Raw genomic sequence first — 27,052 nt, 5'->3', positions numbered from 1 at the left:
ATTGCAGCTCTTTGCAACAGCCCTCTAATTATTATCTCCGAGAGACACCTAGTGGACTTTGGTTGTAGGACATAAACCAGAGCACCACGGCAACTATCAGGAGTCACTGCCATAAGTATATTAGACAGACATTACAGACTTTGCTAAGGCAGAAAGAATTGTGTGACTTTGGGAAACAAAGATAAACATCAAAACAGAGACATGATGTGAGGTGTTGCAGCCTCACATACTTTGGCTCACTTTGGATTTTTGGTTATCCAGAAAAAAAAAGAAAAAAAAAGAATGTGCACTGTGTGTGTGTACGAATTTAAAAAAAGGAAAAGGAGTTTAATGAAACCTTGAAGCCAAACGTTGACCTTTATTGACGTTTCATTCCCTGAAACTGGTGAATTATCATGACAACCACACTGAGAGAGAGTCCCAGGGCCAGCTCTCATATGTGGCACGAACACGCACAGCCAGTGTGGAAGGTAACGGCCATCGTTTCCCTGTAGACCCGTCTGGCGGTGAGGGTCATTAATTATAAGAGACAGAGGGACAGACAGCTAACCAGCTAACCGGGCAGACAGATGGACAGACAGTACCGCAGCGAACGCAGATAGGCCGAACTGGAGCAGCCCCCAGACAAACACAAAGAGAGGAGGAAGAGCAGCACGTACTGCCAAGAAAAATAAACCTCCCCTTTCGCTAGTAGTCCATGTGTACCGCCTCTGCTCTTGCTCCTGCCACTGGACCATGAGTAAATACATCCAGGCATAATAAAGCTTTGTCATGAGAGAGTGAAACGCAATTTGCGACAGAGATAAATCATTGAGAGAGAGGGAGAGAGAAAAAAAAATGCGGCTGTCCGACTGCGCATCACCGGGAGTGAATAGGGAAATGCTGCGCCAGTGTCCCGGCTGAGAGACGGAGCCGATCAGACCCGAGCTCCTGAGCTTCGCTCCCCCCCTTTTTGTGTTTGTCATTCCACAATATTGGTACCAAAAATCATCGTTTCCGACATGGTAAGTTGTTTTTGTGCTATGTTTGATACAGTTGTGTTGGCGACGAGCGGCGTAGGGCGGAAATGCACATCCGGGACAGTGTTTTTCGGCGAAGTCATAATATTTTATGAATCATAACTTGTTATGATGTGGGAGCGCGCATGGCGTTCAACAGGTCGCTGTACAGTAGCGGGGGCGCGCATTTCCCAGCTGCTGGTTTCTAAACACTGGCTCAAACAGTTTTTTCCCCACCACCTTAAGCGCGATCAAACTGACAAAATGGCACGGCAAATACGAACGCCTTGTTGGCACGTCAGAATTCAGCTTTAAAAGCGATAATTTCCTCTGTTGTGACATTCTTTATAACTGTTAGTTATCACTCGTTTTACTTTGACAAAATATGCTCGCTTATGAGGCGCAGGCGGAAAGTCGGATCGGTTTGCTTTTATTATTCGTTTATCACAGATTGGTTTAAATAGACAAGTGCCTATTTAAGGCCCAAAGCAGATGTTAACTGTCTGTTTCAGACCGTTAGATAAATTGATGTCTGCCACTTCCCAACAAAATAAAACCTGGCTATTTCAATCATTCAGACTTGTTTCATTGCATTTGTAGTCAACATTCGATCGCTCAGACTTTACATCAACACAAGAGTGCGATTTATTATTCTGTCCGAGCCCCACAGAGGTAGAGAAGAGGTGGGGGTGTCGGGGGAGGGGGACTGCCACAGGGCCCGGGTGAAAAAAAATATTTTTCTCCCCTCTCTGGCTCTGTCTTTCTTTTCTTTCACTACCTTTCGCTCCACGTGGTAAGCGGTCGGGGTGAGGGTGAAAAGGGAGCATTGTGCTTCCAGTCAGTGGCCTTATGTGTTGCAGAGGCTCTGAGAGGGTGATGTTCACTCAGCTGTGTTCCCTCAACGCCATTGTTGCAAATTCCTCCTCATTTCAGCCGTTCTGTTTACTGAGCTCACCCAGGAGCCGACATGACATCCCACTCTGTCTTGGAGCCTATAGGTTACCGCGCACACCGCCAATAGACTAGAAATTGCGGGAGTGCGACACAACTAATGAATAAATACATTTATATTTATAAAAAAAAAAAAAAAAAAACATGACTGATTTGTTTAGGAAAGCAGGTTTTGATAGTGCCGGCTTTTGTTACGCTAAAAAAAAAAAGAAAAAAAAAAGGCGTTGCAGAGAGGTTTCAGTTTTACTTATCAATAATTGGAAGCTCGCACAAGGGCCGTGGTGTGATGCGGTTGAGTCTCCTTCAATTTATAATGGTTTAGTACAGACGTGTTGCAGAGTCTTGGCTCAAAAGACTGGGTGTTCCCTCAGCATTTGAATGCAAAGTAGTCAACACAGTGAGCGTGTGTATGTGTGTGGAGAAGGGGGACAAACGGTGAGTTTGGAGAAAAGTCCCTTTGGCTTTTCTGTAGTCTTTTCTTCGCACCACAAACCCACCACGGTGGTGGCAGTTTACAAGGTCTGGTCGACCCGAATCACCCCGTGTGGCAAGTTTTTGGAAACGATAGTTTGTCTGGATCATTTCTCCCCCGTCCAAGTAACTTGGATGCCTACTTTTACAGCGCGCAGGGAGACATTATAAAAGTTATGTGTTGTCCAGTGCGCTTCAGCCTCGGGACCATCCTGCAGAGGCATGTCCAACTGGAAACAGAAACGACCCAAGCAGCTTATGAGCCAGACCCTCCCAGCGTGTCTGATACTTGAGCATGGTGAGACATGAAAGAATACTGGTTATACAGTTGGAGGGGATGCAAAGTTTACAACACAGGGGTTGTGCATTGTTGTTATTATATGATCTACAGTTAGGCTACATTGCACCATAACGTTTGTAGTAAGTGGACTTGCTCAATCTTCTCTTAAGAACGGCACTTTCTTATTTACTCTCTTATTTACAGCACTGTGCAAAAGTTTTGAGCTACCCCTCATTTATTTATTTATTTTTATTCAAGGGAGTGCCAGGCCTAAAAATATCTACAGCAGATGAACAGTATCTGAATGTGATGTTTTTAAGAAATAGGGGGGGGGGAATTCAGCAAAGATCTGACACAGGACCTCAGAGATGCACGTGGACCCTCAGTTGACCCTCTATCCACTGAAGCCTTGTCAGAAATGGTCTCCATGGAAGGGTGGCTGTCAAGAAATGAAATAAAAGGCAGCCAACATCCAAAGAGGAGCATTTTAATGTACTTTAAGAAGCCCTGAGAACTATTCCTGAAGAATACTTAAATAAATTACAAGAAATGTTGTTTTCGTTGAAGAATAAAAGTGTTCAAACCAAATATTGACTTTCAAGCGTGTTAGAATTGTGCAAACCATGCTTTTGCCTTGCATATTGTATTTGTATTTATGTTGCAGAGTTTTAGTAAATCACTGCACAGATTTCCCATTTTAATATAAATAAATGAGTGCTGGCTCCAAGACTTGCATTCTAATGCAACCTTTCACACACAGACACAGACCACCCAGAATTCACAGATATATTTTAAATCCAAACAAGAATATCTGTGAAAGAGACTGTATAGTCAATCTGAAAATACATGATAGAAGAGGTAGGCAGTGAGCTTGAGAAGGTCAAGAAAAAATAAACTTAGTGAGTAACTGTATACGGTGCTCCAACTGCAATACTATTCGCTCCGATTGTCCCCTTTTAGCTTTGTTGCCAGTTAATGAAGCATGAACATACCCATGAAGAAGTGTGTGTAAAGTGTGTGCACCACAGTTGTGTGTTTCTGTGTCTGTCTGTCCACTTCAGTTGTAAAGATAGGGACCGCGGTGTGTCTTGAAACTGCAGCTATTGTGCACACAGCTGTGCATTCTGTTCGTGTTTTTGTGGACCCGAGCACAAGTGTGTTGGTTATTGACAAGTAAGCTCTGTGATTGTTTTCACCTGTCCCTCTATGCGGGCTACGGGTGCTTGTCGGTGGATCGATGAGTCATCCTGTCTCTCAACTGGTCTGTTTGTTTTCTATGCACGTCACCTCGCTTCCGCTGCCTGTGCCTAAACCGTATTAGGATTGCGACTTCAGAGTGTTTAAGGTCATGTCTGCCAGCCAATCAGGCACCCAGCACGGTGCCCAGGATATAACTCTCAACACTCCTTTTGACTACCAAGGGAAGGGGCTCTCAGGGAGACAAAAGTTAAACAGGCAGAGATGATAAAATGTCTTAGGATGTGGCCTCCTTTCATGGGCATGGGGGTGGAGGGCAGTTACCCTGGAAACAAGGTAGACTTCTCTGTGGGTGAGCAGTGTTTTCTTGCAGACCAGTGGGTTTTGTGTATGTATAGTTCATGAGAAATGACAGAAACCCCATCACACCCCCCAAAAAAAACAACAACCAAACAAACAAAAAGAAAACAGTTGAATAATAAGGTGGTGGAAATTAAACCCAGAGGTTAAAAATCACCAGTTAGGGAACACTTATTTATCTTAGTTCCTAGACTTGTGGCATTCACGTTAAACATAATTTGCTTCACTAAATTGAGATTGTTTTCTCTTAAATTTCCTCAGATGGCACCTTGGCTGTGAAATCACACTCCTTTCCAATTATCGCAGATTCTCTGTTGTGCCCTCCATCTTCTCCTCCAAGCTCCCAGCTGCCCCCTGATCTCTGTTCATCTTTCAACGACTCTCAGACCCCCTCCCTGTATCCACAGAGGGTCTATTCCTACCTTGTTCACCAGGCCAGCCCTCACCAGCAGCCACTCAAAGACTCACAGCCCCCTCACTATCCTTAATCCTATTATTCTCCCAAACCTAAAATCCACCTGCCCACATTTTATACAAGTCCCCTGGTCCACTCTTTCAGAAGTGCATACATGGCCTCTCCCAAGTTAGGGCTGTCAGCCACCACGACCACGTCCTCTTCTTCCTCATCATCCTTAGCCTCTCTGTGTCCTCCACCCCATCCTGGAAGCCCAAGTCGGGTGCCTGAGGGCCCTCCAAGTCCTGTTACTCCCACTCCAAGCCCAGGAGTGACATCTGCCTCAACTGCACCTGTTAGGACCCAGCTGAGCATTGCCCTAATCCTAGAGGAGCTCCGGGTGCTGCAGCAAAGACAGATCCACCAGATGCAAATAACAGAGGAGATCTGCAGACAAGTGTTACGCCTTGGTGGAGCCTCCTATAGCACAGACACACCATCCCAGCATCTCCTCCCATCCCTGCCTCAGCTCTGTCTGGAAGACAGCAAAAGGGCATCGAGTCCCATCACCCAGCCAGCTGCATCTCAGCCCTCCACCTCTGTGGCTCCTCTCCTCGCATGTTTCTCTTCCCTGCTACCCTCTCAGACAGCCAACAAACTCACACAACCATGCACTCCCTTGTCACAAATCCTGCAGCCTCACAATTCACAGATGGAAGACATTGGAGGGGCTGCAGGGACTCATGGTTATCAGTGGGAGAGTTCTCAATGCTCCACTCGTCTCTCCAGTTCCTCTTCAGCTATCTCCATGGCTTCCTCCAACTATCCTCTTGCCCTTTCATTACCTCTACCCAATTCCTATCTTCACGAGAAATCTCCCAACACCACTTCAATGAGTGGGCAGAGTGACCTGCCATTCCTGAACTCATCCCTCCCGTCATCACTATCTATGATCCCAAACTCACAACGCACCCTGCAATGTGCATCAGGTGGAGGTGACTCCTCCGCATCTAGTTCCAGCGCTAATGGCCGCCTCCAGCATGCATGTCGCTTTTGTGGGAAAGTATTCAGCAGTGATTCTGCCCTGCAGATACATCTCCGTTCACACACAGGGGAACGACCCTACCAGTGTCCAGTGTGCCTCAGTCGTTTCACCACACGGGGCAACCTGAAGGTACACTTCCTTCGCCACCGTGAACAAAACCCAGAGCTTTCACTTTCACTCCTCCCACCTTCTTTGTTTGGGGTAGCATTAGGGGCCACTGGAGGATCAGATATGGGACAGATCATGAGCAGTGGTGGCAGTGCCATTGGCATGAATATTGCACAGAAGAAGCAAAAAAATAGAGTGGAGGATGAAACATGTGGAGAAAACATGGAGGTCAGTGGAACTAGTAGTGGACTTTCTCTTGGGACATCTGGAGGATCTACTCCTTCTACCCTTCCTCTACCTCCTAGTGTAGATCTTGCCTTGATTTCTCACTCTCTAATGCAGCTAAATAGGGCTACTGCTGTTGCTGCTGCAGCCTCTGTTGCCTCCTGCTCATCCCAGTCATCTTCCTCCACCTCTTCTCTGGCTGCGTCCCTTCTCTCAAACCCTTCCCTGGTTTCATCTACCCCCATCACCGGGTTATTCAAAGGTGCTAAACAGCAGCACTTTGATGAAAACACTCCACCTCATGCACCAATGCTGTCTCCGGCAGCTTATTCCCAGTTGGTTCACCTGCCTAAGCTTCTTTTCCCATCTGTCTCTTCTTCCTCCTCTTCCCAGGCTGCAAACTCATCCTTGTACAACCATCCAGCATTGAGTTTGCTACGGGCCCAGCTACCCTCAACTGCAGGCTCACACCAACATGCTTCTTCCAGCCATTCCCAGCTTTCTTTCCCTGTATCTTCCTTTCCTAAAGTCCCAGGTCCAGCCACCACCTCATCCTCCTTACCCTCCTCCATAACTACTGCTACCCCAACATCAGAAACCTCAAAGCTGCAGAGACTGGTGGAGAAACTAGAGAAGGCTCCTCCACACTCTTCTTCGTGGGCTTCCTTCTCTACTCCCACTTCCATGCTGGAGATTTTATCTAGCAATACCAATACTTCTTCAGTAAATTCAACTAACAGTCGCTTCACAAATGCCAACACATCTACCACATATGTAATGGCATCACCATCTTCAAACCTTGTCACCAACTCTATTTCACATTTCACCCGTGAGATGGTTGCTGCCCTTGGAATGAGTGCCAATGGAGCAAGTGCCATGGCAGGTCCAGCACGTAGCCTGGCCACCAATCAGTGTGGGGTGTGCCTACGGGTGCTAAGCTGTCCTAGAGCACTGCGCCTGCACCAGGCTACACACCTCGGGGAACGTCCATTTCCATGTAAGATATGTGGACGATCATTCTCTACCAAAGGCAGCCTACGGTCACATCTTGCCACCCATCATGCCCGACCACCCAATGCACGTGTCCAAAACTCTTGCCCATTGTGCCAGCGTAAGTTCACCAATGCCCTTGTTCTTCAGCACCACATTCGCATGCACCTTGGAGGACAGTTGCCTCCAGATGGCATTGAAGATTCAGAACAAGAAATACCAGCCGAATCTAATCCTATATCCTTGTTACAATCTCAGTCCCAGTCCACAGATCTAAATGCTGCCCCTTGTAAAACAGCTCCTCAAATTGGTCATTCTAATAGCCCAGCTCCAAGCTCACAATTTCAAACTCTGGCAGCTAGTTTGGCCCCTGTCTCAGGCAGCGTGACATTAGCTGAGAAAAGTCTCAGCAAGTCTGCATCCCCCAGCCCAGATCAAATCCCCCCTACTGACCTAAGCCCTGACCCCTTCATGAATCCCACCACACAAACTCCACCACCAGGCAGTGCAGACCCCCCTGTCCTTTCTGTCAGTGCGCCTTTGACAGCCTCCAAGCAGATAAATCAACAAGACAGCAAAGTTCATCCTCAAGCCACAGCTGATATCCACATCCCTAAATCCAATCCTTCACCACTTTCCTCCAATGTTACCAAAGTCACAGAGTCACCTCCTGTTAAGTTAGTGGATTGTGGAGCAGCTGAAGCATCTACCACCTTAGATGCTTTCCTTGGTTCCAAATCAAACCTGGAGGACTTACAAAGCACACCTGCTCTTAGTACTTCGATTGATTACAATTGTCCCAGTTCCACCTCTAACCCCATCCCGAATCAAGATGTTTGTGAAGTTGATACAAATACAGTCTTGGAATCAGACTCAGTCTCCCCAAGGCCCCAATCCCCAGAACCCATGGAAGAAGACAAAGGTCAGTCTCCTCCACCCACAACACTAAAACAAGACCAAGTAACTGTGCCTGAGGAAGATCCTGAAATGACACTTCCTGTGGAGAATGCAGACCATATAGCGGCTGATGAAAGAGGTGGATCCCAGAAAGCAGCCTCTTTTGTAAAGGAGACACATCAGAGCTTTCAGTTTAGTTCATATGGGAGGGAGGATCAAGAGGAAGGCATTCAATTTAGTGAACTGGTTTCAAGTGAAGCTCTGGATGCCTCTGTGCCCATCAGCCTGGCTCCCACTCTCCCATCTCCAATGTCGCGTCCAGAGAAAAAGACCTATTGCTGTGCTGAGTGTGGAAAAGAGTACGCCAGTCGCAGTGGATTAAAGGTCAGGAAACAATTGTATGGTATAAAATTTGTTTCGGTTATACATATATCAGCAGGCAACCGTTGAAAGATATTTTTTATTCTGCTTTAAAAGAGCAATGTATCCTATCGTATCCTGTCCTGTCCTATGTATGACAGAAGTTCAATATAAGGAGGATTTTTTTAATCAATCATAGTCATAAGTAATTGAGGAATGTGTAGCATAAAGAAAAACCCTGTATATTCAGGTCTTATGTTAAACTAAACAACTGATTTTACTGTACATTACATTATACTGGGAATATGATAAGTTATCAGTTATTAGAAGGATGTTAACACACCTAAAATTGGTTCTAAATGTATTAATTCCCAGGGGCACATGAAGCACCATGGTGTGGCAACCAAAGCATCCCGCCCACCAGCCAGGAGCAGTCGTTCATCCTCTGAACAACTACCTTCTTCAACAACTATGAAGGCCTTAAACATTCCAGCCACCAGAAGCTCAGCAAGTTTCTGGAACCAGTATCAAGCCTTCCTCAACACCAGTGCTGAGGCAGACGATGACCCAAACATTACAGGGCAAGGTGAAAACGACTCACCGTTGTCTTCTAAATCACCTGTTCGATCGCAGATGGATCCAAGAAACTCTGAGGAGGCCGCGGAGGATTCCAGTAAAGGGTCATAGTGCAAGTTAGCATGACTGGCTGGAAAATGTTCTGGTGTTTTCAATCATTGTTGGCACAACTGTATGTACATTTGCATAGTATTGTTTCCATGGCACACTTCAGGTAGCCTGTCAGTTTGATAATCAGAGTAATATGTTTGTATGTGAAAGTTGTGAGTCGCTCAGTTTGGTCTTGTTGTGTTAAAAAAAAAAGGCTGCCACTACTACTGTACAAATAAAGCTTAAAAATCTTCAGAAGTACGAAAAGGAGTCCAGTTATCGCTGGATTTGTAAAAAAAAAAAAAAGACGACAATAAGATGTGGGTCAAGTAATGCATTGTGTTTGTCTGAATTTACCAGCAAGCTCAGAATATATTATCAGCTTCTTAATGACTCACTGAAGAGTACACTAAAACAACTAATTTAATTAATTTCATCTCATTTTGTAATTATTTTGGTGCAGTTGTGCCATTTACCAAATCTCAACAAAATGGCACCAAAGGAGGTTCAATCAAACCAAATGCTACAACCCAGGTTTGCTGCATCTCTAATTCTATTTACTGATACGAGTAAGGTAATAAGGCAAGCAAAACTGAATTTTGCTTTGTAGGAGCAAACAAAGTCAACAATACAAATGCATTACTGTGGGTTAGGGTTACGTATTTAGCCCCCATCTTGTGGTTCTGAAAACTTGTGAAAGTCATTGTGATTCCCTTCCATTGTACAGTCCTGTCAAAAACAGAAGCACACCTGCAGTGTTTGTGAGCCCAATGAGGGCATGATTCATTGTGTGACTTTTTCCCTTCAGCTTTGTGAACATTATTATTGTTATTGCTGTTGTAAGGTCCACGAGTAATATCTAAAAACGCATTCGAAGTTACTAAATTTACTAAACTTTTAAGTTTCTAAGTATCTATAAAAGTCTATGTCTGTTTGTTGTAAGCTGTACTTTCAGTATCTCCGTATTAAAAGCTCTTTGGAGAAAAAATAAAGTGTGCACAGCCTTTTTAAGAGTATTTCAGATGATGACAAATAGAACTGGCTGACTGATTTATTATATTAATAAACGCAAAACGTGTGTGTGTATACTTGTAGGCAATTGTTAGTCTGCTTAGGTCTGTCATGATGCCTCACACAGAGAGTAAATGGTCCCTGCACTGTGCCAAGACATCATGATTTCCCTCTCCTGTGCCATAACAACCAGAGGGATTAAAAGGAAGGAAAAATGCCAACTGTATCTTCTAAGCATTTTGCAGTGAAGGAGGATCATAGAATCATGCGAAAAAGAAAACCCCCTTTCAGTTCTGAGGTTTTACATATAAGGATATGATTAGAAATAATAATAATAAAAAAAATAATGATCTTATCCTTACCATTTCTTAAACATAAGTAAGTACAACCTTAGATGAAAAACAACATATGGCGTATGACACTGCGTCATTATTTATTTAACAAAAACAAAGTCAAAGACATCAGCAGTGCGTAGAAATCTAAGTACACTAGTACTTCTAGCATTGGAATATAGAGGGTAAGAAACCAAGTGCATTAATCAAATAGACTCAATGCATTAACTAATCACCAACAAGTATGAGCATCTCTATAAAAGTAGAAGTTTTGACATTTTGCTAGTCTGGAGTATCCAGGTGTGTGTTAATCCTATGCCAAGTCGGACAGACATCAGCAATGATCAGAGACACAGTAGTTGCTGCGCATCAAGCTTGGAAGGAGTCTGTTATTCTACAGCGAGAAAGATTATTCACAAGTAGAAAACATTCAAAACAGTTGTCAATCTTCTCAAGAGCAGACGTCCCAGCAAGTTCACACAAAGGTCAGGCCGTGCAACGCTCAGAGAAACTGCAAAAAAAACAAGAGCCACAGGCCTCAGTTGGCATGATAAATGTTGAAGTTCATGACAGTCAAACTAAAAAAAAAAAAATAGACTGGACAAGTATGGCTTGTTTTGGAAAGGTTGCAGGAGAAGGCCTCTTCTCTCTAAAAAGAACATGGTAGAACAGCTTATTTTAGGTTTGCAAATTTTCAACTCAACAAACCACAAAACGTCTGGAACAATGCCCTTTGGACAGATGACACCAAAGGGGAGATGACTAGTCATAATTAGCAGTATCACATTGAAAACTAAACACAGCATATCAGCACAAACACCTCATACCAGCTGTCAAGCACGGTGTTGAAGGGCTGATGATTCAGGCTATTTTTGCAACCACAGTACAGCTAAAGCTTGGCTGCTCTGCTGTACTCCCAAACACAGCAGCAAATCTACAACAGCATGTCAGAAAAAGAAAAGAATCAAGGTGTCGCCGTGACCCAGTCAAAGTCCAATGCTGTGGTCTGACCTCAAGATACCTGTGCATAAAGAAATTCCTGGAAACCGAGGCAAAGTTGAAAAGAATGGCCAGCCAAAATTCCTTAAAAAAACGACATGAAAGACTGATGTCATACAGAAAAGGAAAATGATTACTTCAACTTATTGCTGCTAAAGGTGGTTCTACGATCAATCGAATCATGGGATATTTATTGTTTTTTTAAAAACAATGTTTCTGGTTTTTGGTTAGTATTTGTTACACAGATAATAACATGGTTTAATATGTCATGTTACTTTTCATCTAAGGTTATATTTACCTAAGTTTAAGAGCTGGCACGGTCTTTAGAATTTTTTCTCTTATAATGTCTTGATGTTTAAAACCACATAATTGAACGGGGGTGTACATTCTTCCTCACGACTGTATCACATCTTCAAAACTAACAAAAATACTGTGTTGTGTATCACCGTTTACCTTTATGTCTGTGCAACTGACACATAGCTAGTACAGACCATTATCCAAGAGCCACATCACGATGTGAAATCTATAGGTGAACACATTCAGTAATAACTGATAGAGTGTGCCTATAATCATCAACCAAACCAACTCTCTGTCTACAGAAGCAGAAATGTCCAGAGACAAAATCCTGCAACACAAAAGCATTAATGCACCGATTTATGGGCATTCCTATTGAAAAGTATGTACAGTGTGTGCATTAGAGGGCGCAATTCCCTTTTTAAACATACTTGGATGCTATACAAAATGAGCTTCGTGGAGCATCAGTCATGAAGAATCAGAATCTCAGAAAAACTATTTTACAAGCAAAAAAAGAAAATAGTGGGCAGCATGCAATGACCTGATAATGACTTGGTCAGTTTTACATCTAAAAAGCGTAACACTCTCAATATAGTAGCTGATTTTTGTATGTTGGCCTGGGTTCAACACAAAGTCTGAGAATCAAAAAGATGCTGGTTGAATAAATACTTATATATCAACAATGAACCGTGAGCATTTCCGGGCACATTTATGTGGAGGCAATAAGTCACCGAAAAGTAATCATACAGTTTATTTAACACTTTCTTCTATAACCTTCATCATCCTTCATTTTGTTTAGAATAGTTATAGCTCCACAAATAGTTGGCCGATGTATAATCTGACAGAGTGCTTGAGTTCTGTTTTCTCGATACCAACAGTGTGTTTTAAGGGGCAGTGAGGCTTTTTGTTGTCGCTGCTTAATGGTAATACCAAATCTAGCCAAGTCTTGTAGGTCACCAAGTTGATTCCAGCCCTCAGAGAGGGGGCGGGCTGATGTAGAAGGGAGGGGGGGTGCGTCAACGGCCCAATACTTTCCAGCTGAAGTTCTCCGGGGAGTATTGCAGTACCACGTCTGCAGAAGGGAGAGAGGGGGAAAAAGGACAGGGGATCAAAATAAGCCGACTGAAGGCCAGGGTAGAGAGGACAAGAAGAGTTGAGACTGTTTCACGAAAACAAAGTCGGCTGCAACTTCTGGAGCAAAGCGCAGGCTGAACGCGGACGGACCAAACGCGCCGCTAGCAGCTCCAGAGTCCCCTCTGAGACATCCCGCCTCCAGTACCGTCCGCTACTTTGGTTACCACTCACCAAAACGCGAGAAGAATGCGCAGACTGAACAAAATACCTCTGTTGGTTTGAATAACGGCAGTTTAAAGAGGCATATACGTGCGTTTTGCTACTTTTCGCCAAGCCGATCTCTATAGCGCTTGTGAAAGAAAAGAAAAAAAGAAGTGCACTTGAGATTTTTTATTTTTTTTCCCCCCGCAGATAATGTTCTGACCAAAGAGCAAAACTGTGCGAACTGTTACAGGGACTTCAGACAGTTTTTGATACCTTTTTCCCCCCCTCTAAGTGGGGTGATGGCACCAGAGCTGAAATCGATGTTGCGGCTGCTCTTGCTGGCCGTGGTGTGGGAGCTGAGAGCTCAGGGAGCCACGGAGCGGCAAATCAACCCCGAGGTGAGGAGAACACAGCCCACACAAGGCTGGATCAGAGGCAGACAATTCAAATCTACTTAGGGATCAAAACAGAGATTAATCTATCTTGACTTGACATTTGAAGCGAGATGGATATGAGCAAAATAGCCAGATAGAAAGAAATGTATGATCATAAACAATTCTTAAAGACAGGATTAAGCAGGAAGGATGAGGATACTTTTAGGGGTTAAAGAGGTCAAGAGAAGGTTCAAAACGTTAGTAACTGGGATATGTTTTGTTTTAGCAATCTGTGATAGTTGTTCATAATGGCATCCTGGTTTTTAAGGCTTTGTTAAATCACTGCATCCTGACAGATAATAACATCTGCAGCGGAGCAGGAAGATGGGAAGGGCTTTGACCCTGGGTGAGAGGAAGCAGCCGGTAATGGTGATAGCCTCATGAAAACACGACCAAATGCTGAGAGGGCAAAAGCTGAAGAGCACCCAAACGAAAAGAAAAAAAAGAGAAAAAGCAAGGAGAAATGCATCAGGGTTGTATTGTGGTTGGGGCCAGAGACGGAGGCAGTTTTTATGGTTGGAGGAATTGTGAAATGTGGGTACAGTTATACTCAGAAGGATGGGGAGATGTAAGCTAATTGTTGACATGTGTCCTGGATTTGGACCATGGGGGGAGGTGGGTTTTACAATCTTAGACGTTCTGAGGCATTTCACTGTGCTAAAGCTGTGACATGGCTGTAAAGACTTCTTCCAAAAGTACCAGCATTCTTGCCATTCGAGTGGGCAAGAATTAGTTGCGATTGTTCTCTTCTGTGCGGATCTGATCGTAATTGTCAAGCTAGATTCGGATCTGATCTTTTTCATCTGCACCAGGCCCACTGCAGCGTTGGGAAGTTTTGTGTTTATGCAAGGAAGTGATTTAGCTATGATCCTCCTACACACCTGCTTCCTGATGTTTCATTAGCAAGGATCATGTGTGCCTCAAATTCGTGTGACAAATGAGATCAAACAATTCAGAATTGGACTTGATCATATAGTGGCGCCAAATGTCTCTCTAATCACCATATCCTGCCTGTGGCCTATATGGAATTATAACTGCAGCTGTGCCAGTGGAAAAAAAAAAAGTGGAGTTGAGTTACTCCATTGACCTACATTAGACTGCCAGCTTTATAGCACAAGCCTTAAGATGTAAACTAAGAGTCACTAAGGACTATATTTTAAGGACACTTAGAAAACGGAACTGTAAGATACTAACATTTTCTTGTGTTTTTTTTTTTACGAGAAATACTTGACATTAGTGTCTGGTGGTGGGGGAAGCAGCTTGTAAGGACTCAAACATCAAGAAATGTTCATCAGTTACTGTACATTTTAACAGTCAATGTAGTCAAAGGTAACTGTTCCACATTGGTTTCAGCGTTTTTCTTAATAGCAAGATTTTTAAATCTATCCCAGTGATTCTTTTTCTTTTGCCGATTCGTGCACATTAAGTCTGTTCATTTTAGATCAAACTTTTTTACAGCGTTAGCATCAACCAAAGTGCCAACAGCATGAAGAGAGCCGAGCACGTCAAACTCATCAACTTAAGAGGAAGTGGGGCTTTCAACCCCCATGTAAATAAAAATAAATAGAGTGGAAAGAGGACATTCGGGTTGGCTTTTATAGAGCAAGACTCACTCAAGATTGTGTGGAAATTTCTCGTGGTTTCATTTGATTTTTTTTGTCAGGAGTTCTAATCTCAAATGATGCCCTCACAAACCCACAAGTCCCCGGTGTCCAGTTCCTCTTTGAGTAGGCCGTATGTGTTTTAACTAATAGCTTAGTGGGTGTATGTTTGTCAGTGGGTCCGTTCCCGTGAGATAAACACCTGCAGATTGTGCGGGCACACAAGTCATATCCTGTGGTCTGTGGCACAGGCAGGAAGTGGTCAGCTTCAGTGCAAAAAAAATAACAAAAGAAACCCTTGCGTGTTTACAGCCAACTTCGACACAGACAAACACACACATGCACATGCTTGTCTATACAAGTGCACAGAAATGGCTACAAGCTGAGGTCATTCACTACCAAGGAAGATAGATTGTCATGAAATGAGATGAGAGCGAGACAACGAGAGGGAGGACAACGAGGAGGTTGTTGCCGAGCAGAAAGAGGGGCATTGTGGTGCATTATGGGAGTGATGCAGTCAGGGAAAAATAAAGGAAATGAAGCAGTTGTTCTACTAAATAGGACAGGATGTCAAACATAGTCGTCATGCATCCATCCTGTATGAATAAACTGTGTCTCATCCCCTCTGCTCGTAAAGACGACTTAGGATCATTGAGATTATTAAAGTGGGAACTTTACTCGAGCGCCATCTTGGACAAGTCTCATTTCCTATTTAGAGGAAGGAAGAGAGTGTAGTTTTCAGATCAAACTATTGTTAAAGCCATCTGTGAGTGGCATGAGGGCAACTTCCTTAAGGAAAGACGGAAGGTGTTTCGGGATATAAGGTACCACTCATTCATTACCTCATTTCCTTTTCAAAACGGAGAGCCTTTTTTCTTTTCTGACAAATTTCTGCCGTCGCGATTTGCCTGTGACTTACTTACTGCTCATATGACATTGGCGGAGATGTGTGTTTTTCCGCTCTTGTGTCACCGCGTCTTATTGGTGTTGGCTGTCGAGAGCTTGCTTTGATAGCCAACATCTGGGGTATTACACACTTTGAGAGAGCTTTCTACATGTGTGCCGCGGAGGTCCTGGCTGCAGGGGTGGGAGAGGTCATAAAATCCCATCTAAAGTAACAGCATGACGTCAGACAAATGTTCATACAGCGAGAACGGGCTTAAAGGTGTTGCGGTGAACACACCGGCCCATAAAAAACTCCTTGACACACACAATCAGATGCAATAATGGAGTGCTGTGAGTAAATTGAGAGCTATCTGACATAAAGACGTAGCTCTCTGTGCAGTTAGTGGATGCGTAATGAGCAGCTGTGTGTGTGCTGTATACCCAGCATGCCTCAGTTGGACTCCCATCACTGTTGACCAGAGTTTCTTTCCGTTGGCCCTCACCACATGGAACAACTGACTCACTATCCTTTCTTCTCCTTTTCTCATCCTATGCAAAAACGAGTGCTCTGCCTAGTAACGACCATTGTTTGATCCTCGCACATCTTCCAGGATACAAACTCACTGCACCACTGCATGTAAATGCACTTTACTTCAAAATCATCACCATCACAGGGGACTCTAAAACGCTTCAGTGCATCACTTTAAAGTATTCTTCACGAGTCATTACCATGCTGGGTTGTTTGTACTGTTGGGGAAGGGGAGCAGCTCAGCAAGCTGGAAAAACTTGAATAAAATGTACATCAGGTGATACAGGTAATTTGTTTTAAGTGCAAAAAAACTAGCTGACTAGCTGTTTAAACAGTAAATCAGAGTTGAACTGATGCTCCAAAGTCATGGTTAAATGGTGAAAATAGCTAGCTGTCGGTCACTGAAGTACATATTACAGGGCTGCTTTATTAACCAACATGAAGAGAAAAAAAACAAGGCTGGGAATCATTGCTCCACATCATAAGACTGTATTAGCTCACTCCTTCATTTCTTATGCCACTGTAAATAGGGACCACTTCCTCTTCCTGCCACTACTTCAGTTCCAGCCCAGTCGTGTGGTCAAAAATAGTAGCGTGTGACGCTGAATAAGACTTTTTTTTGTCATTTCACCTGGAGGACCCACGAATGAGGTGTGGAAGGCGTAAAGCTTGAAACAAGCGTACAGTGTCATTCAACAGCAGCCTTTTGACAGAGCTGAAGGCAAAAATTGGGAGAAAAGAAAACGGTGAATGTGCTACGGAGAAGAATAAGGTTTCAAGCTCAGACCAATCGGGCCCTTCAAAAGTCTCCTCCCAGTGCATTATCCGTAATAATGTTTACCCTCGACTTCCGTGGTGGGAAAACCAGTATTCATGTAGGAGAACAAACTACAAGCCTCATAGTAACTCTTAATTACATTATGAACATCCAACTGAAAGGATTCGTTCTCACCTTCCGCACCTCTCTTGCCCACTCATGCATCTGTAACGGTGGAAAACAGTGACTCTTTATGTGTCAGCTCCACCAGAAAGGGCTCATTCAAAGGTGAAGTCTAAACACTGAGACCTCCATCTTTCCTGGGGGCAGACACAGGGGAAGAGATTAGACCTTCAAGGTCCTCCAAGACTGCCATTCAACTTCTTGATGCAACTTTAATAAAAGCTAGCAAAACACTAAAAGGAGGCTTAGAAATTGTTTAACACTTCCCTGTATTTGCCAATGATTTGCAATAGACATGCCACAAAGCAATAATCAAGCTGGTCAGGGTGTGGTTGTTCGTGAGCGTTCACCCTGAAGTCTATGGGTTTTCCATAAGAGAGGGATAAAGGAGAGGAGGAGGGGTGGAGCGATGAGGCAAAGACAGAGACGTGGGGGGAAGAGTCTGACTCTGAGGTTTGGATGCAACTCGGAAGAAATTCCCAGTGAAATTACTGACGCTGCTGCTCAACTGGAGACATCGACTGAGGTTGCCCAAGGCCTGAGTCTCACCCCGGGACACTCCCTATCTTTTTTACTCCTCTTACTTTTAATCCCCTTCTCCACACATGTACCGACTATTCCTGTTTTTGACTTCCAAACTACCCAAAAGAAATAAGAGATCACATTAGTTTGTGTCCAGTCTCAACGGCCAATGTTTTCCATCAAAGCCACCGTATCTCTAAACAATAAAACCTATCCTGAATGCGCATGAGAAGCTCACAAAGGCACTGCACACAGCAGAATATCAAAGGGGCCTCAGGTTTCGCTGCACTCACAATAGCCTCAGTGTTGTTGTTTTTTTCAGCCCTCGTTCGAGAGGGAACAAGTTTGGGAGAAGCTGTGTGGGAGAAGTGGAGAGCAAAGCCGCTGGCAACGGCCCAGGTGTCAAACCAGAACTGCGGTGAAGTGGATTTACAGGGGAAAGTCAGGTCAAGCTTTAGCTGAGGTCGAAGTATCGGGAGGACAGGGGAACTCGGTGACCATCATAATATGAGCTCTGAACGGGTTAAATAAAGGCTTTAAAAGCACTGTTCAAGCCTAATGATGAAAGAAGAACTTAAATCAAGACGCTGACATTGTTGTTTCCTCCCTCAGTTTCTATCTCAACAGTTTTCATTAAATCATCCATGCTTTTTTTTTTTAATTTTCCATATCAAACTTAGTTTCAGTCAGCGGTGGTCCACAAAGTTATTGGAGCGTCTAATGTTGATGGTGGAATAGCATTTGAGTTTACTCATTAGATGGAGACATGCCAGGTGCTGGAAACTAATGTTGCTGCCTCAGGCTACAAGATACCAAAAACACTGGAGTTATTTCAGAGCTTACTTTGGTCGTCAGTGTGGAATGTGTCTTTTTGCTGAAAAAACAGAACTGTCCTGAACATGTAGTTCCTGTAGCTGTGCCTGTCGTGCCGTTCCTTTGCGCCGGTTCATCAACAAAAATAACCTCAAATGTGAAGATGTGTTTTGTTTTTTCTTGGGTTTTTCTTTGAACTAAGACCGGTATTTCAACGATTTCATTTGTAATATCTCTCCCCCGTCTCTTCTTTTTGCTTCGCTTTGCAGTCGTGGCTGCAGCAGTATGGTTACCTGCCCCCCGGGGACTTGAGGACCCACTCCCTCCGCTCCCCTCAGTCCGTCCCCTCGGCCATCGCCGCCATGCAGAGGTTCTATGGCCTCACTGTCACTGGCAGCTTTGATGACAACACCATCCAGTGAGTGCCGCAAAGCAGCTTTATTCTATGTGTGGCGAAAGGCAGACAGGCCCAGAAAGATTTTCTGCTCCTGTTGTGAAGATGAGTGTGTCTTCTATGTTGCAGGGCCATGCAGAGGCCGCGCTGTGGCGTTCCGGATAAGTTCGGAGCTGAGCTGAAGAGCAACCTGAGGAAAAAGCGGTACGCCATCCAGAACCTGAAGTGGCACAAAAGGGACATCACTTTCTCGTAAGTCGGCAAAGCTTCAAGTGAATATGACGCAGAGACGAGATAGAACTGAGCCTAATCATTTATTTACCCCCACCCCCCCACCACACTGTTTAGTATACAGAACTACACTCCGAAGGTGGGCGAGTACGAGACCCACGAGGCCATCAAGAAGGCCTTCAAGGTGTGGGAGAGAGTCACCCCGCTTCGTTTCCAGGAAATCCCCTACAGCCACATCCGGGACAAGGTTGAGGAGTTTGCCGACATCATGCTCTTCTTCGCAGAGGGTTTCCACGGCGACAGCAGCCCGTTCGATGGCGAGGGGGGGTTCCTGGCTCACGCCTATTTTCCCAGTAATGGCATCGGTGGAGACACGCACTTTGATGCAGCCGAACCGTGGACGATTGGGAACAAGGATCTGTTCGGTGAGGCTCTATGATGACACTGACTTTGTGATTAACTAGGGATTTTATTTTTTTTAGCGATTCCCCGATATCTGGTGACGCATTGACACATGAAAAGCAGGGAGTTACTTGGCACGTCTGGAGTAAGGGATTCTTATTTTGCTTTCACAAGCAAAATCTGGGACAGGTCCAATCTTGTGTCAGCACATTTAATGCCTGCGTGAATGTGTTTATTTCTTAAGTGCAGCAGCCACAGGAATTTCAAGTGTCAGCTGTCTGAGTCCAACACAACTTCACATGACTTTCAGATGATTTTATTATTTATACACTAAAATGTAATGTGCATCTGAGTCACTTTAAAATAAGGAAAGAGCCTCATTTCCTCTTTCTCCAGTCCAACTCTTTGTCTCTCAAACACGAGTTATTTACTCTCATTGAAAGAAAAAAATACTCCTAACAGTGTTTTGGTGTTGCCACTGTTTCAGGTAATGATGTCTTCCTCGTTGCGGTGCATGAACTGGGTCATGCTTTGGGTCTTGAGCACTCCAACGACCCCTCAGCCATCATGGCTCCCTTCTACCAGTGGATGGACACAGAGAACTTCATACTTCCTGACGACGACCGCAGAGGCATACAGAAACTTTATGGTGTGTTACTGTTTCATCTTTGAACAACATCTTCTCAACTACAGATTATGATAGGGATCCGTTCTCCATAACCTCGGCCCATTTGTTTTAACCAACTACTATGTGATCCTCAGAAAAGTTTGGCCTTGAATCATCACCTGCTCTTATTCACACAGGCTCTGGATCAGGCCCCCCACTCCCGTCTGTAACACCTGACCTCGACCCCGAGCCCACTTACTCTCCAGATCAGCCTCGCTATGGCCCCAACATCTGTGATGGGCACTTTGACAGCATCGCCATCCTCAGAGGGGAAATGTTCGTGTTTAAGGTAAACCCACCAGACAACGCTTTGACTCTGATTTGACCGACTTTGTCAAGTTGGCAGCTTCTCAGGCTCTCTCTTCCCCCCCTCTTTCAGGATAAGTGGTTCTGGCGAGTACGCAACAGCCACGTGCTGGATGGATACCCGATGCCGATTGGACACTTTTGGAGGGGGCTACCCACTCATATTAATTCTGCTTTCGAAAGGGAGGATGGGAAATTTGCCTTTTTCAAAGGTCAGCCTGACTCTGACATATTCACAAAAAACCTCTTTGACTCTGCTTTCATCATTAAACGAGCAGCCTCACACAGCTCTCTCATATCTTGCCTGTTCACAGGGGACAGGTATTGGGTCTTCACCGAATCTGTTCTGGAGCCTGGCTACCCTAAGGAGCTTAAAGAAATGGGCACTGGGCTCCCCAAAGATCGGATAGACGCTGCTCTCTTCTACACCCCCACGGGACAGACATTTTTCTTCCGAGCTAACAAGTTAGTCATCATCTTTGTTTGTGTGTGTGTGTGTGTGTGTGTGGCCTTGTGTGTGTATCCAAATCAAAACCGTGCCGAAGTTTATAAACCAGCTATTCCGAGGGAAAAAGTCCCTCTGCGTCAGCACCACCAAAAGCGATGCTTAAATGTTGATCTTATGAGGTTTAGACATGCAAACTAAAAGACTAACCGTGAATTACAAAACTGCTCCTCGTCTAAACATGAAAACAAACCTCGGGGGAACTTTAATGCTAGCTTAACCTGCGACAGCAGTTGGTAGAAAAAGACGTGGCAGTCAGTTGTTGTAAACTACACCACCTACATGACTGAACATGCCCTGAAATCAAACACTAAAAAAAAAAAATGGAGGTTTCTTGTTTGTTTTCAGTCCTACTATAGCTCTATAGGCGTGACTAAGAGCTATAGTAGTTATTTAACTCAGCAGAAACACAGTCACTCAAGAAAAGTCCAAAGTTGCATTCTGTCAGTCCACGGGAGGTTGAGTCTGAAGTCATTTTCTTTTTAATATCATAAGGATAACCGAAGCCAGGTTGGAGGTCTGTCGCAAGTCTTGAAGTCTAGCTTCAAGTCCTGAAGGCCAGATCCAAGTTAAATCCATCAAATCATCGAGTAAAGTCCCAAATCCGTAAAAACAAAAGAAAGGCCAAGTTTCAAGTCCTTCACAATTCCAAATCAAGTCTGTGACAACAAGGGCAGGTCTAAATCAATCTGTGAGAATTATATTCTTTGAGGCAACTCCAGTTGCTCAACTGTCAGGTCATTCAAAAGAAGTCCTATTATTAACTATGCATACATGGACAGCAATATTACAACTACTGGACTCATTCAGAATAAAACTAAATTCAGATTATGAGTTTACATGAGTCGCATATAGGACTTTTTATTTTTCTTTATTTATATATAGCACCAAATCACAACATAAGTAGTAACCCAGGCTTTTTATTCTGACAAAATACTATTCCTTAATCCCAATCCATGATAAATAGCCTACCTAATAAAGCCAGTGGTTCACAGAGTTTTCAGCTCAGTCCCCCTGTCCTGAGCTTGCAGGGGCTGGCAGGCATCAGTGAAGAGAAAGAACTCCCTTTTAACAGGAAAGAAACCTTCAGCAGAACCAGACTCAGGAAGGGCGGCCATCTGCCTCAACCAATTGGGGGTTGAGCAGACAGGAAAGGGACTTAACAACAGGCCAGGGATACGTGCTATGAGGGACTAAAAGAAAGTTGATTACTAATAAAATGGCTTAAACATGCACAGAGAGTAAAATGTAAAGAGAGAAAGGTGAGCAAAGGAGTATTCATGGGGGGTCCCCCAGCTGTCTTGGCTGACAGCAGTTAGGCCTAACCTAAAGTGACGGCGCAGGGTCAAGAAGTAAAGTTTTGAGCCTAATCCTGATGATAAAGTGGGAGTCTGCCTCCCAAACCCACACTGAGAGCTGGTTCAACAAGGAAGCAGCCCGATAACTAAAGGGCGTTCTCTTATATTCTGCAGTTCCATTGAAATTCTTCGTCTATGTTGCAGGTCATAGTCTGATAAACGGCCGCATCTCCTAACGCCATTTAAATGTACAAATCCAAAGCCTTCATTATATCCATACCCCTCTACACACTGAGCATCGCTTAGTTTTTCTCCGAACCCAAAAGGGTGTCTGAAGGAGCCCAGAACATATGAAGTAAAGCACCAGTGTGTGTTGCAAGATGCATTGAAAACTCCAGTAGGATGCAATAATGCGATTAAAGTTGGTCTTAAAGCATTATAGTCCTTTTCAAGTTTCAAGTTATTTGAGACCAGTCCAAGTCATTTCTCGAGGCTCCGTGTGCATTCTGTAAGTTCAGGTGAAACACTTTCAGGGCTTTCTTTAGCTCACCGTGGCTGTTCCCTCCTCATCTTTGTCCTTTCATTCTGTCCTTCAGGTATTATCGTTTCATTGAAGAAACACGAACAGTTGATGATGGCTATCCAAAATCTATTAGTGTGTGGCAGGGTGTACCCGACAACATCAAGGCAGCCTTCATGAGCAAAGATCAAGGTAAGGGTGGTCTGTGTCATATAACCATGATTACATGCAACATCTGAGATGTTGACCCCATATGTGTTAAAAGTGGTTTTCGGGGCGGTATGTGGCGTAATGGGTCAGAAGTACCTATAGCCTCTGTAGCCATGTGCAGAGGCTATAGTCCTTGCTGCAGCTGGCCCCGGTTCGAATCCCACATTGGATGGCCCTTTGCTGCATGTTATTCCCCCTCTCTCTGCCCCCTGTTTCCTGTCTCTCTCCACTGTCCTATATAATAAAGGCATAAAAAGCCCAAAAACATAATAATAAAGGAAAAAAAGGGGTTTTCATGGGTCTGCACCTCCGTCTTACTTTTCTCTCTTGTACCCATCAGCGTATACCTACTTCTACAAAGCCAACAAGTACTGGAAGTTCAATAACCAGATGATGCGAGTGGAGCCTGGATACCCAAAATCGGTCCTTCGTGACTGGATGAGCTGCCCCAACGAGGACCCCAAGACGGACGACAGAAGAGGAGGTGGTGGACATGACAAGGACAAGGAGAGGGAGAGGGAGAGAGAAAGAGAGAGGGAAAGGGAAAGGGAGAGAGAGAGAGAAAGGGAGAGGGACAGGGAGCGGGACAGAGAGGAAACCGACAGAACTAGAGACAGAGAGAGGGACAGAGAATGGGAGGAAGATTCAGACGAAGGGGTTGATGTGACCATTATCAAGACAAGTCATGGCAGCGGAGCGGCGGCTGTGGTCCTGCCCCTTTTCCTGTTAGTGTGTGTGATCGCAACGCTGGCCACCTTGGTGTTTTTCCGGCAGTATGGCACCCCACGCCGACTCCTGTACTGCAAAAGATCTCTACTGGACAAGGTGTAGATTGACGAGGAAGTAGGGAAGGGAAGGAGGAGAGAAACCGTGGAGAGAAAGAGGGAAGAAGAAGAAAAAAGGATGTTCAACCCAGATAGCTAAGCAGGAGAAAAAAAGATGAAAGGGGAGAAAGAGTAGAGGGAGACGAGCAACACTTGCATTTAAAAAAAAAAAAAAACATCCCTGCCACTGCGATCTCTCAACCACTCTGTCCTTTCCTTTCCTTTCCTTTCCTTTCCTCACCCTTTGTTTCCACCTCTCCTCCTGTGGTAACTGACGCCAGCTCTTTGCTGTTTGTTTTAGCCTTTTTCAATGTCTTCATTTTAGTGTTGTTTTTTTGTTTTTTTGTCAACGGTCAGTGTGTTCTTCTGAATTTCCAGTTCTAATCTCTACAACACAGAGTCTGGCATGTTTCTTTGCGTAAGCAAATAGTGTGCTTCATCACCCACCCAGCCCCCCTTGTTAACTTGCACACACTAGCATAAACACACACAGCGCACACACTTGAAAAACCGCAGAGACTCGGTCACTGTGTTTCTTAATCTTCCAGTAAAGCAACATGTCAGAGCCAGTTTGGACCATAAAAGGGAAACAAAACATGAGCTTATATCCTTATGAAGCATGAGATGCACTCATATCAGAGTAAAGCAATAAATACAGCTGTGCCTTTTCCGTTTTATACCGATGTTTTTAATGATGATTATTATTATTATAAATGATGTTGTCATTAGTATTATGACTGTTACTATTATTGTTGTTGTGCTCCGTGTAAAGAATGTTTTTTTTTTTTGTACATTGTCATTAAAAAGTCCTGCTGGACAGAGACATTCACTTTTGAAAGTGGCCTTAATTTTATATTTGTGGGGAGAGTGAATGGGGAAAGGGGTTATGTATTCTTGAAACTTGACTTGTTTTTTTTTTTTCCTTTTTATACCTTGAATCAATCTCAAATGAAAAATAAATTTAAGAACTGAAAATGACTCCTTTTTGTCATTGTACTTACTTTTTGTGCTATAGACGTTTTCAAATCATGGTGCCGCATCACCCGCCGGGGGCTATCCAGTAGTGCAACAACGACAATAATATTAGTGATGATGATAGTAATGATGACCATCTAGTTTTCACAATGAGATTGTGTGTACTTTTCTTTTTTTCTTTCAAGAATAAAGTAACTTCAAAAGGCTTTCTGTGCTTCAATTCTCACTCGATTATCATCTCTCTCTCTCTGCCATCTTGAATAGTTTCACAGGATCCAGCTCTTACCTGGGTTCTTACCCGGCTTCATCGCTTGTATTGATCATGTCTCTTTTTCATCTGGTCCTCCCCAGTCTCCCTGGACCTCCAGGTTTCTTGTTCCCCGACCGCACCACTGCGCGTTAGTGAGGCTCAGAATCTGGCAGGCCCTAAGTGGGTCGGAAAATGCGGACTGGATCCAACGCTTAAGTAGAAACAGGGATGAGGACGATTGTATAAATCCTTTTGCTGCACAGCAGGAAAACATATCTTGGCTTTTTCAGTTTAGAAAAAGGAAGGTGTGTGTGTGTTCCTGTGTTTCCGGACTTATGAGGACCATAGAGCCTCATCGAGCAGAGGATAATGAGAGACACTCACAAAATGGAGACTTTTCTTTTTAACTCTCAGATCTTGGACAAGCATTGAAAAAGCTGCATATTTGGTCAGGGGGTAAATGTGTTAAACGTGAGTCCTCACAAGCACACCATTAAAAACACATACCCGTGCATGTTTTGCACAGCAATAAATGCCTTAATTTTGTGCATTATGCACCCTTACACTGTGAGCCAATAAAAGCTCAAACAGCAAGCTTCTCTAGGCGTCTCCCTACTCCTTAATGATGCCACTTATGAACAACTGCCATAAAGTCATCCGACTCACTGCAAAGATGACGGTGGGTGGGGATCAACGCCTGTTTGATATAGTACGACAGAGCTTTATGAAATTAGAAATGATGAGGTATTTTCCTATTGTGCTAGATTTAGCCCACCCATTTGTTTTCACTTTGCTGCAATGTTTTGGAGATTCGGGGGAGAGGAGAGAAGTCACGAGGCTGTTTGGGGGGGTGGGGGGTGGGGGGTCACATTTGGAGGCCAGAGATGGAGAAGAATTCCGTGAGCAACATCTGGAATTCCGACTGCATCATGTGAGCCAGACACACAGCAGGACGCAGCAATGAGGAGATGGGGGGATGGGAGTTGGTTTCGGATCTGTTTAATTGGCTTCTCTGACTCCATCAACACAAAAGACAAACAAGAAGTTGAGATTTTTTTTTTCCTTTCTGTCTTTGTAGTGCACAATCTAGTCTTTTTTTTTTTTTTTTTTTTTTTAAACTCCACTCCCCTCTGTCAAGTCAGACATTTAGCTGTGGGTCACTGTTTCATGTTTTCTGTCTTTCCCAGCTGACTCTGCAGAGTGGAGAAAAGAATGGCTTCAGCATATTTCTTCCCCACAGTCCGCTCTCTTCTCTTCTCTGCTCTGCTCTCCTCTGTGTAACCGGAGAGCTTTTTCTCCAACTGTCTGCGAAATGACTCACTTCTTTTTCACAAAGCCCCAATGAAAGATCACACCACAATGCCCGGTGCCTCTTCCAGCCACCTCCACTCCTCACATTTCACCCAGATACAACCCTGTTTCCCAAAAGTTGGGCAACTGAGTGAAGTGTAAATAAAAACTGATTGCAGTGATTTGCAAATCATCCAAAGCATTTGCATAATTGAAAATAACACAAAGGCCGTCTCGCTGTTTGTATACATGCTAATTTTGAATTTGATCTCAGCAACACCTTTTTAAAAACTGGGAAAGTGTAATATTTGCTACTGCACTTCCTTATGTCTTCTTTTAACAATATGTATTTGGGATCTGAGGGGACCAGATGTGCTCATTCTCGATTGATCTCCAGCTGCTCAACAGCATTACTTTGCTGGAAAAAAAAAGCAAGGCATCCCCCCCCAAAAGTAAAAAATGATCTACATTTTTTTTTGTCCAACAGACCTGAGGACAGTTTTCTTCTTTTCCTCTTAAAAGACCTCTGATCCCAGTTTGTGGATCTAGTTCCTGTATAACTTTCCTTTGACTTGTAACTTGTATTTGTGCATGCAGCGA

At 44.1% G+C, this 27,052-nt stretch overlaps 2 protein-coding genes across 2 annotated transcripts; both read left to right on the top strand.

Moving 5' to 3' along the window:
* Positions 1–683: 683 nt before the first annotated feature.
* On the top strand, positions 684–9,930 carry sall2 (spalt-like transcription factor 2). The gene is made up of 3 exons (XM_075483835.1): positions 684–1,004; positions 4,519–8,300; positions 8,652–9,930. The coding sequence occupies exons 2-3, from the start codon at positions 4,827–4,829 to the stop codon at positions 8,961–8,963; spliced, it is 3,786 nt and encodes a 1,261-aa protein (XP_075339950.1). The 5' UTR covers positions 684–1,004; positions 4,519–4,826; the 3' UTR covers positions 8,964–9,930.
* Positions 9,931–12,603: 2,673 nt separating this feature from the next.
* mmp14b (matrix metallopeptidase 14b (membrane-inserted)) lies at positions 12,604–25,118 on the top strand. Its single transcript, XM_075483833.1, has 10 exons — positions 12,604–13,254; positions 18,850–18,998; positions 19,104–19,226; positions 19,323–19,630; positions 20,095–20,256; positions 20,412–20,563; positions 20,654–20,792; positions 20,895–21,045; positions 22,980–23,095; positions 23,454–25,118. Exons 1-10 carry the CDS (start codon positions 13,156–13,158, stop codon positions 23,942–23,944), a joined length of 1,890 nt encoding a protein of 629 aa, XP_075339948.1. The 5' UTR covers positions 12,604–13,155; the 3' UTR covers positions 23,945–25,118.
* Positions 25,119–27,052: the final 1,934 nt, after the last annotated feature.

The sequence above is a fragment of the Odontesthes bonariensis genome, chromosome 14, assembly GCF_027942865.1.
Source record: "Odontesthes bonariensis isolate fOdoBon6 chromosome 14, fOdoBon6.hap1, whole genome shotgun sequence".
Classification (NCBI taxonomy): Eukaryota; Metazoa; Chordata; class Actinopteri; order Atheriniformes; family Atherinopsidae; genus Odontesthes; species Odontesthes bonariensis.
This window is presented reverse-complemented; position numbering and strand designations above follow the sequence as displayed.